Raw genomic sequence first — 12,610 nt, 5'->3', positions numbered from 1 at the left:
TTTGTTAGTAACAATTTGCAAGGCGAGCGTGTTCAGTCACAAGGATTTCTGAATATGCACACGGCAGGTTATCAGAGCCTAATGTAAACTGCAAACTGAGACACCCAAATAACTGAAAGACAAACTAATTTTTTTAAAAGCTTCCACTATTTTACCTCAAAGCAAAGCAAGTTTTTATGAGGGACGTGGCTGCATGTTCTATGCTTGATGTAACACTGGGGGCGGAGTCTGGAGATAGGAGACACCAGCACCTGCCAAGTTCTGAACCGACCCTGGCTGTTTCGCTCCCTCCCTGCTCCTCAAAGCACCGGCATCCTCTCCTGGGAGCCCGTCAGAAACGCAATCTTCGACTCGTCCCAGACCTATTGAAAGAGAATCTGCCGGTCAGCTAGGTCCCTCGGCACCACGACGCTTCGGGACCGCCTGGGACGCCCTCCGCTAGTTCCTGACAAACAGCCGGCTCCCGAAGATGCTCCGTGGGTCACCACGCAGCAAACGCGGCGCCTGGAAAGCCGCGCAGAAGTGCCACCGCCTCTGACATCCGCCCCTCGGTGAAGGCAGACGGCTCCTCTGCGTCGCCCCGCCCCGCCTACACTCGGGACCGCGGGCCACACAAGCACTGCGATGCGGGCACAGGACGTCCAGTCTCGCGTGCTTGATTCTGGACGGCCCCTCGCCTGGGCACGTCTTCGCTTCCTGGGCCTGTGAGCCCGTTTGTAAACCGAGGGGCCACTGAGGCTGGGGACAGGCGTGCTAAGCCGTCACTGCTTTATACACGGGAGCCGCTGGTTACCCCGACAACCGCGGTTCTCCGCCCACGCAGCCAGGACCGGGGCAACACAGACCACGCGCTGAGCCCGAGTCCTGAGAACTGTTTGCCAACAAAGACGAGCAGCTTGCAAGGGGCGGAGCCTGGGAGTCGGATACCGCGAGAAGTGGTCTCCCGAAGACGCTCTGACAGGCGCAGGCGCACTACCGCCGGCTCCTGCCGCGAGGGTGGACTCCATCAGGGGAGGCGGGGCCGGGCTTCTGACACGAAGCTCGCGAGATTTGAACGCGCCACAGGAACTTCTTCCTGTCGGAGACCGGAAGTGCTGTGTGCGGGGCATCTCTGGCGCTTGCGGCTGTGTTGCTGGTCTTGGGTTTCTGTCTCGGCTCCTGGGGTTCTGCTCTTCCTCGCCTCCCCTGGACCGAGGTGATGGGGGACTCCAAGGAGGCCGGGGCCGAGGCTCCACCGGCCGGGGCCACTGCTCGAGGAGGACTCAGCCTCCTGCCCCAGGGAGAGTCCGAGGAACCTTCTGCACAGGTGAGTCCGCCGTGTGGCGGGACCTGCAGGGTCCGGAGCTGCGGGCCCGTTCTGCCGGGGTCGAGTTCCACGGTTCCCGGAGGAGGCTTCTGGCGCCTTCTCCACGCCTCTCCGGCACCCGCCCAAACACAGCGGAAGCCTATGTGACTGTTGTCAAGTACTCAGGTATTTACCTGCAAGTCATTCGTATTACAAGCCGTCCTGGCTTCCCACTCGATGGTAGCGGACCAGTGAGTTAGACACGATCTCTGCTCTCAAGGAGCGTAGATGTACATCTGTGGCTCCAAATTGTGACCCAGTTGTGCAGAGCTGGAGGGAGAAGAGAGGGCGGCAGGGAGGAGCTCACCGAGATGGGACCGAGCTAATACTTGAAGGATGCGAAGTGTTTGGTAGGGACTGCGTGCCAGAAAGGCAGACTCGTGAACTCAGACCCTGCGCGTACTTGGGGTGTGGAAGTGACGGCGTGAGGAACCCCCAGTGCCTGGCCATGAAGTGAGCGGTTCAGAGTATTTGTACACGTCTTCCACTCGTCAATTTCTAAACGTTTGCTTAAAAATAAGAAGTCCCGGATCTCTAACCACAAACAGCTTTCTAAATGATGTATGTTATTGAAATTAAAATACATGTTTAATAATGAACAGAGGTTTTATCAAATTTTTCATTTAGTGAACATGACACTATTGTCTCTCATTGGTTTCTGTTTGTCCACTTTCTATGAATTAGTTGACCTGTTTCCCAGCTGTCAGTCATAATCATCATACTCCTTATGTTTTTTCTTTGAAATTATGTGAAAAAGAGATAAGTAAATGTGACAGTTTATGCTCACATTTATTAAGTTCTCTTAATGGCATGTAGCATACATTCTTGTGAAGCCTGATGTAGTGTTTTTTCTCTTTTTATAAGGGTGGAATTTTTCATCCCTGTAGTGTTCATTAAAATTGCATTCAATATGTTTATTAGGGATCAGCTTTATTTCTTGGGGGCAATGAAGTGAAGAGCCGAGCTGTGGTGAAATACTCTTCTGCCCCTGCTCGAACAGCATTTGCACGCCTTGAAGAGAAAACAGACTTGAAACTCCCACCTGCCAACTGGTTACGAGAGAGTGCCAAACTCGGGCCAGCAGGAACTACCATTCTTGGCAATAGTAAGAAAAGCAAGCCATTTTCAAGGTAAATATCCATCGGTGGCATTTGTACTTATCCCTCAAATCCCTCCCTCCCACACCAAATTCTAATACTTGCTTTTCAGTTTAATTTGTAATGCTCATCAGCATGGTGCAGTTGCTGTCTAGAAAAAGATCATTTTTGACTTTTGAAGTTCTATTTTTTCCCCTGCTATAGGATTGTATTATAATATGGAGATACCAATTGCATAGGCTTTTTTCAAGTCTGCATCGTGTTATTGACAAAGCTGAATTTTGATCACTAAAATTCAACCAGCTGCTTTATTTTTAGCAAGTTTCCACATCTTTTGAGTCTGTAAATGGAATCAGGATGACACATAAGCAGGAAAACCCTTAACGCTGCCTAATCTGTTCTGTGGAGTTTTCATTAAATGATAGTGAACTGCCTGGTCTGAGAAAACCTGACGTAGGAGTCCAGCATGTTGGGTGACCTATACCCTTGACTCTGACACTCGCTGGAATGCTGCTGGTTGTATTTCAAGTTGAGAGAGTGGCCTGGGGTCTTACAGAGAAAAATGTATGCATTTCTGTATTTTTGTAGAGCATTTAATGTGTGGGGTTCTCTTTTTTCCTCTGTGATTGAACATAAAATTTTTCTACATAACATACAGCAAGAGCCATAAATACATTGATACCTTATGAGCCGATAGTTTGGAAATTATCCACATGACTCAGAAGGTAAAAGTTACATTTGCAAAATGTTATTTGTAGCAATATTTACCCCAGCAAAAAGTTGGAAATAGTCCACATATCTTCTTTTAGAAGAATGGCTTAATAAATTATGATGTGTTGACACAATTAAATGTCATGCGGTGGTTTAAATAATTATATTGACTATACACACGCTGTGCTAAGTACTTTATATGTTTACGTCATTAATTCTCACAACAACGCTTTGAGTTAGGTACCATTAACTAATTTTCACATGGAAAACTGAAGCTTAGAAAAGTTAAGTAACTTGCCTAGACCACATGGTAAACTATCAGAGCATGCTTTGAAGTGAGGCCGTCCTAGGTAAGTATTCTGGCTCTCTGTGACTTACTAACTGAAAAATGATGACATCAGCTGCTTTTCAGGTTGTAGGTAGGTTATACGAGGTGTGATCAACAAATAAGGTAAATGTTTAAATTTTTAAAAAATTTATTACAGTAAAAGACACATTGCCATTAATTCCCCTCAAAATACTCCCCCTCACTTCAAACACACTTGTCCCATTGTTCTTGCCACTTTCTGAAGCAGTTCTAGAAGTTCTCTTTCGTGTCTTTAGTTGCGCTGTCATGGCTGCCACGATGTCCTGAATTGATTCAAAACGTTTAGCTTTCATGGTCATTTTGACTTTGGGGAAGAGCCAGAAGTCACATGGTGCCAGATCCAGTGAATAAGGCGGATGAGGATACAACGTAATTTTTTATTTGACAGAAATTGCCATGCCAGAAGCAGTGTGTGACACGGAACCGTTCTGTTGTGATCAACAAGTAAGGTGAATGCTGCTGCCGAGTGCCATCCATCGAAAGGCAGGGATCTTCAATATGGGAAGTGGAATGTGGAACCTTAGTAACAGTGTGTGACAAGTTTCAACTTGTCCAGTGCAGTGAGTCGGGTGTGAGCTATGGTTGATAAAAAAGGTGTGCTTTAAAATGTGCCGTAAATCATCCTCCATCATGGCAACGCTTTGTGTCACACATCGCTTCTGGTATATGGCAATTTCTGTCAAATAAAAACATTACGGTGTGTCCTCATCCACCTTATTCACTGGATCTGGCACCGTGCGACTTCTGGCTCTTCCCTAAAGCCAAAATGATTCAGGACATTGAGGCAGCAATGACAGCGCAACTAAAGACACTCACGAAAGAGGACTTCCAGAACTGCTTCAGAAAGTAGCAAGAACAATGGGATAAGTGTGTTTGAAGTGAGGGGGAATATTTTGAGGGATTAATGGCAATGTGTCTTTTATTGTAATAAATTTTTTAAATTTAAACAATCACCTTATTGTTTGATTACACCTTGTAGATGTGTCTCATGTGCTACCTGGCACAATTTTATTTTTCTTCTTGCTGAATTTTGGGGTCAGGTACATTTTTTTGTATATACATATTTTAAAAGAGTAGTATTGTATATCACTAGGAACATAGTTCCAGAGACTAAAATCCTGATTAATGTTTCTGTTTGTATTTTTCGTATCTTCCCACATAAAAAATACTATTTTCTTTTAGAGGTTTTTTGGGTTTTGTGATTATAAAAATGAAAATAATTGTTCATTGTTTTTATTCTAGATGTTCCTATTAATTGCTGGTAATGATTAATACTATATTTTATCAAATGTAAGATGCAATTGATTTTAAGTGACACTGTTATTTTATATACCACTAAGAAGGAAAACTAGCCAACTGTAGTGGTGATAGGCATACTGATTTCAGAGATGTCAGAATGTGGAAAATGTATATTCTAGAAGCAATGGACTACATCTTCTGTTATAAACTCTATCTGCGTCATTATGAGCATGACCTTTGTGGCCTTTGTTCCCTCCATTAGCTTTGGAATGGCATACGACTTTATTGATTCAGTGGGAAATGACGTGGACGTTGTCTCTGACTCTGAAGTAAGTGTCCTTATTGGGGAAGTGTATTTGGGGTGTTTGTGCTGGGCATTTATAGCATGCTCTGCTGTGCTGTCTTGAATAACTACTGATGAAGTAAGATACAACTATCTGATTGTCGAATACCTTTTTGTTGATAAGTAACACTATGGTACTTTCTTCAGAGACAAAGGAGCAACCCCCAAACTGGCAGTAGTAATATTGATGGTAGTATTTTAAAATTACAAGTGATTAGAATGTTTGGGATGATTTAGTATGTTACCAGTTAAGAATTAGAAATGATGCTTCCAGCAAAATCTGTCGCTCCTTAGTTGGTCAGATTTATCTGACGTGCTACAAGCCGAGGCCAGTTGAACAGTGCGACCTATGCACACTTAACTTTAGGAAATTCTGTTGCGTAAAAGCTAAACCTTTGAGCATTGTTTCCATTAACATAGTGTGACTTGTAAGGTGTAGGTGATTCAGGTTTTCTAGCTCTGTCTTCCGTGTGTTTGTGTAGCTCTTTGTGGAAAGTACAGTTTGTGTAACCATAGGGAAACACTGTTTGTTATGCTTTCAAACTGAATGAAGTGAAAATTTGAAAGACTCCGAACCCCACCAGAAGGGTCTTTCTAAACAAATTTTCCTCTTTAATTTTTTTAAGAACATAAAGAAGCTCCTGAAGATCCCGTACAGCAAGTCCCACGTCAGCATGGCCGTGCACCGTGTCGGAAGGACGCTCCTGCTAGACGAGTTAGATATTCAGGAGCTCTTTATGAGATCATCTCAGGTAATGCTTTCTGTGAGAAATAACCAGAAAAGCACTGTTTGAACAACGTGAGGGCGCCAGAAGTATGATTTGTTTCAAAGAAAGGTCAAAGTGGAAGCGTGGTTGAATACTTCAGCAACTGAAAAATGAGAAGTTTCACTGAAAAGCAAAAAGCTTTACTAAAGAAAAAATAGAAAAGAGAGAAAATGGGGAAGAAACTTATTGATACCAACAGCCAGGATTCTTGCAAGGAAAAGGATGAAACCAAAGAAGAAAATTGTGAAAAACCTGAAATTTAAGGGACTAGTTCACATTTTTGAAAATCCCTTAGATTGTGTCCATTAAAGAGGTTCTTATGAAACATGGCTGCCAGGAAATATGAAAAAAGTTAAAAGTTACTCCTATGAATACGTAGTTATTGGAATTAATTGGTTCTCTTAAAGCAGAGCTTCGCACACTGTTGGTGAATAACTGTTGTCCGCCTAAGGTACTGGTGGATGTGTCTGTAAAGTATGATAACCATGGTGCGCTTTGTCAGGGCTCCCTCTCCATTTCTATACTTTCCTTGTCATGGATTGTGCGCAGTCATGGTTCTGCCCGTCCATAAGTGACTCTTCAGAGACTCTTCCTGCAGTGGTTTGATAAAGGAAAATAAGTTATGGTGATTTCAACTGATATTTAAAATCAATGCCTTTCCCTTTAAAAAGACCACAGTTCAGTCTCTTATATTTGGGCTAGCCACTGGGCAAAGTCTCAGATGTGACAGTGAAGGAACACAGCCTGACCTTGCTTCTTAGCATCTTGCAGTTTGGGGGATATAAACATGCACAGATGATTTCAATACAGCGTGTACAGTGAGCCTTGTCTGGGCACTAAAGAACATATTACAGAGAAGGGTCATCTCTCTTAGCCTGTCGTAGTGAGAGGAGCAAGACGGGGAGATTTCCAGAAGAGATGATAGGAATTGAGTCTGGAAAGAGAAGTGTCTGATATGTGTTTATGAAACTATTAAAAAAATGAGTATTTCCTATAAAAGAGTAATAGGTAACATATTGTTTTGACTATAGGTTTGTTGTATTTATGCATTTCTTACGTTATTCAGACTGGTGATTGGACGTGGCTAAAAGAGTTTTATCAAAGACTTATTGATCAGAAGTGGCAGAGGAAGAAAAAGAGCAAAGAGCATTGGTACCAGAAGGCCATTCTTTCCAAGTTTTTGTATTACAGGTACTTGGCTACTTGTTTATTGTTAAGAGGAAAAATGAAGTTCTGATCTAGACTTTTAATTCGAAGTGAGTAAAAGTAATAATTTAAGGTTTGCCACTATGGTATTGTTGACAATTCAGTGTCTTATATTCTTTCTTTTTAAAGTAAGGTTTATGCTTGATTATATAGAGTCTAGTTTTTAACAACTAGTAGACTTTTATATAAAGTTCACTCCAGTAAGAGTGTGGTATTTTTATTTCTGATTTGGCCAGTATCAATGGCGATGGAGCTGCTCAGCCTGTCCCGTCTGCCACAGAACCGCAGGAACCGTCCAGCTCGGACCAGACAGGCGATGTGGACCAGGCTTCGTGGCCTGCCCCCTTTGAAATGCCGTCTCCAGTGTCTGAAGATCCCAGTGCTTCCAGCCAGGTCAGTTAGTACTTAGATGCTAAGTCAGTGAACTCATGTAAGGAGACAAAACCAATTATTTTGTTAATAAAAATAGATGAACAGGATTAAAAAATATTCTATTTATGTCTCACAATTAGGAAAAAAATAGTTCTTTTAGTTTTTCAAGATAGAATTTACAGGAATGGCTAGATCAGATTTTTTAGGTTAAATAATTCAAAGTATTTAAAAAATTTTACCAGCGTTTAAAATAGCTTACCAATATGTTTATCAGTACTGATTATCTTCTTAAAGTCATAAGAGTATTATATAATAAATATAGTGATGTACATTTTAAACTTTAGATAAATAGTAAATGCCTGTCAAATATTGAGACTCACAGACCTGTTTGTAATTGAATACTGACCTTCTTACTTTTAACCCTTAGTCAGATTGTTAGGCCTAAAATTGCCCTTAATATTTTCTGGATGAAGTTCCTGAGACTTAACCCACATTCATGTTATAGAGCATTTAGAAAGGAAGAGAGAATACAATATGGTGTCTGTTTTGTCTCTTACATTCTTGGTTTCTTCTTCTTGGTCGTTCAGTTTTGTCATTATTGTATCTATCAAAGAAAAAAATAACCCCACAGATGTAAATTGTGCATGTCTATTTTTAGGAAAATGTATTGACCAACTCAGAAGATATAAATAAGGTCTTTAACTTGGTAAATTGTGTTTTCCCTCTTGCTGTGTGTTCTCATATTGAACATTATTTATCCCTCCAGATTGTTGCTCTCTTCACAAATTACAGGGTCATAAGGCGGCAAATGCATTTACGTTGACTCTAGTTTCACTAGAGTTTTAAGATGGAGAAACCTCATTGAATTATGTAATGAATTTGAACTTTTTTAAAAGTTGGGAAAACTATACGGAAAAGGAAGGAAGTAATTACCGTGCCAGTTTACATAGTGGTAACCCGCAAGAGGTGGGGATGTCGTGGGAATGAAAAGGGACATGGGTGCTGGGTACTAGCAAGCTCCTGTGTCATGACTTGGGTGGTAGTTAATGGGCTGGGTAGTTAGTGATTATACTGTATTATTTGTTTTATGCACTTCCCGGTATGTGATTATATTTCAAAGGAGTTTTTAAAACTTCATTTAGTATTCCTTGACTTCAAAACCCACACAGTACGAACAGACTGCATAGCAGAAATGCTAGTCTCCTATCACCCATCTCCCCCCCTCCCAGTCTTATCATTCTGTCCTTACCTTGTTTAGGGTCAGTCACTGTGGAAGATCTTAGAGGCTTTGGAGACTCTGCAGACTAGCATGCGGAGGAGGGGAACTGGCATCTAGTTAATGCCCCTTAGGCTGTGTACTTCAGGCCGTGTGTGTATGTGCTCGTTTGTGTCAACTTTTTTTCCATCCTCGGAGCTGCATATGAAGTCTTGATGGTATCGTTTTAGAATAAGTAAACTAAAGGTCATAAAGAGTGGATGTGTGTCCATGGTCACGTAGCAGGTGAAGTCTGAGCTAGGGTTCAAACCCTGATCTTGACGACTTGAGAGGCCTGTTCTTACAGCCGTGCCCCACTGGCCCCTGTATTCCACACGTGTGTGAAAGGGCCTCTGAGCGCCTCTGAGCGGTCAGATGGTGTTGGCAGTGGCACATTCTTGAGCAAGCTAGCCTGCCATAAAAAGAATCTCCCACAGAACGTTTTATAACCTACTATGCAGCCCAAGTTTCAGCATTTAGAGATTTATTTTTGTTTGCAAGCTATCGCCTCGTGAATTCTTGTTCCCCAAACCTAAACCGCTAGTTTGAGGCCTGTGTTAAGCAATAAGAGTTTAAATATGTGAAACAGGTGTCTTCAGTGTGGCCTTAGAGCCAAACCTTTATGGAGAACATTATAACCTAGAGCCCCAACTCTCTTAAGGCATCTGCCTGCAAATATAATTTTGGGAGTTGGTCCACAGGTTGATAACTTGTCAGTGTAAATAAATAATAGAATAAAGTGTGAGGTTCTATGAGGATTCTTTAAGAAGTCGGGACACAGCAAAAGCACAGGAGATTTCCCACCCCGTCCCCATGCAGTCACGCATGCTCACTTCGCAGGCAGGTGCTCAGCCTGTTGGCAGGCACGTAGGCTGAGAAGTCCATGGAGCAAGCAGTGTATGCACATGTATACACGCCCACCGTGGGGTCTGTTGCAGCACTGACATTAAGGTCTAAAGTAATGTTTCTTAATGACAGCCCTCCTGATGGTTGGAAAGTTGAGTGGTGGACAAAGGTTCCCCTTCCTGAAAGTGTTTTCCAAAGAGTATTCCACAGAATGTACTAAGGATAAAAAGTGTTCTGAGATGAAATAAGTTTGAGGACATTGGATCATACAGAGGTACAGTAAATTTCTCTTAGAGGCTCTTTTGTAATAAACATTGGTACCCTCCAAAAACAAGTCTACAGTAAGCAGCAGTTTTCAAAGCCGACTTGGGAGATTTTTCACTGAGTATCCCAAGGACTAGTATTCTGTGAAACACATTAGGAAACGCGAAACTCAAGGCTGTTAATATGATGGGTGTCTCAAAAACGTGGCCTGGGTTTCTTAGGAATTTTTTACTTCGTTAGAGATGGGGTAGGTTAAAAGAGCAATGATATTCAAACTCACCCAAAAGAAGCAAAATGAAATACTTGGAAAGCTAAATAATCTTTTTTGCGTAAGATCTAAATGTGACTGACTAGCTTATTATCGTAGCTCTGATAGTTAAGAGCTGAAGTGAGCCACCAGTGATGAGAGTTAACGGTACGTCTTAGCCCTAATTCACAAAGGTAGATTTGAAGTGTCTGTTTTGAATGTGTAGGTGATACACTCTTGAGTAGTGGGCCATTCTTTAGAAATTCTGGCAGCAGAGTCACCCCTTATCCTTGCACTTGTCACAGGGAAGTGACCCTCTTGAACCCTCATACATAGTGGGGCATGTGGCCTCAGCACCCAAAGAACAAAACTTGACTACTCTATTCAGTGACGGGGAGAACAGTCAGGTATGCTTTCCGCGGTGTCCGTTTGGGACACCCAATCCCCAGCCCACTTCGTTATTGACAAACTAGTCTAAATGGGAATTCATAGGGAAAAAAATCTACTTGATCCTGAAAATCGCTTTCTAAACATCTCTGTGATCTTGTAGCTCTGTCAGTTTATTTTACTTTGTCTCCTTTGTCTTTTCTGTTTTCTAGTCTTTTCTGTGGATCTTGGGGGCAAATTAGGGATCTCCTGTTTATTATATAATAATCTTTCCTATTTTATTTTAAATCAAAGGGTCTTAAAAATGATTTTGTTCGGAATATTTTATGGACATTTGAAGATATACATATGTTAGTTGGCTCCAACATGCCAATATTTGGAGGAGGCAGATACCCAGCAGTCAGCTTACGTCTCAGGTAAGCCAAAGTTGTCTTCCTTTACAATCAGTGTCCCATCTGCTTTCACTTATCTATGTGGGCATCATCACCTTTTTCTAGGTCGTTTTCACCTCTCTCCTTCCCCCAGCAATTGAAATGGCCACAATAAGGAAGGAGCTATTGTCAGCAAATGCTGAAAGCCCTATAGCTGGGTTTTCATTCTAGTCATCAATGAGTGGAGTCAGAGAGCTGTTGTATCAGCCTAGTCTTATGTCTGAATCTACAGCATGTAAAAATATAGTAGAATTTGTTTAATTAGTTAAGGAGGTAGTTTGCCCAGCTTCCTGGTAACTAACTGTGAGCATTGTTTCTTAATGCTCCAGGTGTATTTGTTCCTGTTAGCCAGTGTGAATTCTGGCTGGCCGTTGTGGTGCATGGTGGTCAGGCTTTCCCCTCAGGTCGTATGAGGAGCACGCAGTAGGCTCACAGTCATCTGCTACCATACTTCCTCTAGTCTGACTGAAAACTCTTGTGGAGACCAGTTAGAAATCCAAGCAGAGCCTATGAAAAGATGTTAAACATAACGCAGTATGTGGGCCCCATGTGCTCTCTCAGCAAAGAAAGCACTACGGCCTTTTCCATCTAGGGACACAGGTTAGAGTAGTTACATGGGGGAAGTAAGTGCAGATGACTTATTGTGACTTACATTAATAAGTCTCAGCTTAATTCAATCAAATAACACTAGAAATGTGTATTTTTAGGGATAACAACAAACCAATCAATGTGCTAACTGGAATTGACTATTGGTTGGACAACTTGATATGCAATGTCCCAGAGCTTGTGATGTGTTTTCATGTAAATGGAATTGTACAGGTAAGAGGCAGTGTGACTTTTCTAATAATCTCTCAAGTGCAAATCGGTGCAGAGAGTATCTCACCAAAGCTTTTAAGGCCCTTAAATACTAAAGTGTATTTTGGGCAAGGAAGATAGCTGTGAATAAACTGAAATCCGAGTGTTTTCACATTTGAGTTGGAGATAGAATTCTAGATATTACAGGAGTATAATTTTACAGGTAATTATGGGAAGGGCGTAACTATACTAAACCTACATTTGAGGCCATAGAAGTCTAAATTCCAGGCACCCATAGTAAGTATTTGAAAGCATCTGTACAGTGGAGGTATTTTGTCAGTACACAAATACCTAATCAGTAAAGGTGAAGTTTTAGGGAAAGACCACAGTAATAATTGCATAATGTAGGCAGCTTATATAGTAAATTATTGTTGATCATGTTCTATTTATGAGGGACTTTGTCCCCATTATAAAGGTTGGGGGAAAACAAAGACTAAAGTTTGGTCATACTCAGAAATACATAATCTAATGGGAAATAACAATGTGCAAAGGGAAAACAGGAGACGGTGGATTAAGTGTTAGAACTGTAGCATGCACACACAAGTCCGATGGTCATAGATGGGTGAGATCACTTCTGTTTGGATCTGAAAGAAAGATTTCCTGGAAGAAGTGGCATCTTAACTAGATCTTGAATGATAGATAGTATCCCAAAACTTAAGAGATGGATTTTAAAAGACTGGGGTGTAAGTAATGATGGGATTGATAATAAATCCAGTTAGGGAACACAGGATCCTGCAAGATCCACGTAGCAGAATAGCAAAAAGATTTGAAAAGTTGCAGACAAATAATAGAGAGCCTTGAATGCCGAGCTAAGGCGTTTGGACTTGGTTCGATTGGTAATCTGGAACCAGTGAAGGCTTTGCATGTGGGATGTGAGC

The 12,610-nt window shown here is 41.9% G+C and overlaps 1 protein-coding gene across 4 annotated transcripts in view; it reads left to right on the top strand.

The window, feature by feature from the left end:
* Positions 1 to 250: 250 nt before the first annotated feature.
* EDRF1 (erythroid differentiation regulatory factor 1) overlaps positions 251 to 12,610 on the top strand; it is a 37,379-nt gene continuing 25,019 nt past the window's right edge. For 2 of the 4 annotated variants that reach the window (XM_019742210.3, XM_019742208.3), the window contains exons 1-9: positions 253 to 1,306; positions 2,267 to 2,475; positions 5,022 to 5,088; positions 5,729 to 5,854; positions 6,936 to 7,060; positions 7,312 to 7,468; positions 10,365 to 10,466; positions 10,741 to 10,862; positions 11,585 to 11,696. In XM_019742210.3, coding sequence (XP_019597769.2) covers positions 1,199 to 1,306; positions 2,267 to 2,475; positions 5,022 to 5,088; positions 5,729 to 5,854; positions 6,936 to 7,060; positions 7,312 to 7,468; positions 10,365 to 10,466; positions 10,741 to 10,862; positions 11,585 to 11,696 — 1,128 coding nt within the window. In that variant the 5' untranslated portion in view covers positions 253 to 1,198. Of the gene's footprint in view, positions 1,307 to 2,266; positions 2,476 to 5,021; positions 5,089 to 5,728; positions 5,855 to 6,935; positions 7,061 to 7,311; positions 7,469 to 10,364; positions 10,467 to 10,740; positions 10,863 to 11,584; positions 11,697 to 12,610 lie in introns of all 4 variants that reach the window. The other 2 variants (XM_074338818.2, XM_019742211.3) reach the window with 2 other exon arrangements.

The sequence above is a fragment of the Rhinolophus sinicus genome, chromosome 15 (genome assembly GCF_057876585.1).
Source record: "Rhinolophus sinicus isolate RSI-liver-muscle chromosome 15, RSI-T2T, whole genome shotgun sequence".
Classification (NCBI taxonomy): Eukaryota; Metazoa; Chordata; class Mammalia; order Chiroptera; family Rhinolophidae; genus Rhinolophus; species Rhinolophus sinicus.
This window is presented reverse-complemented; position numbering and strand designations above follow the sequence as displayed.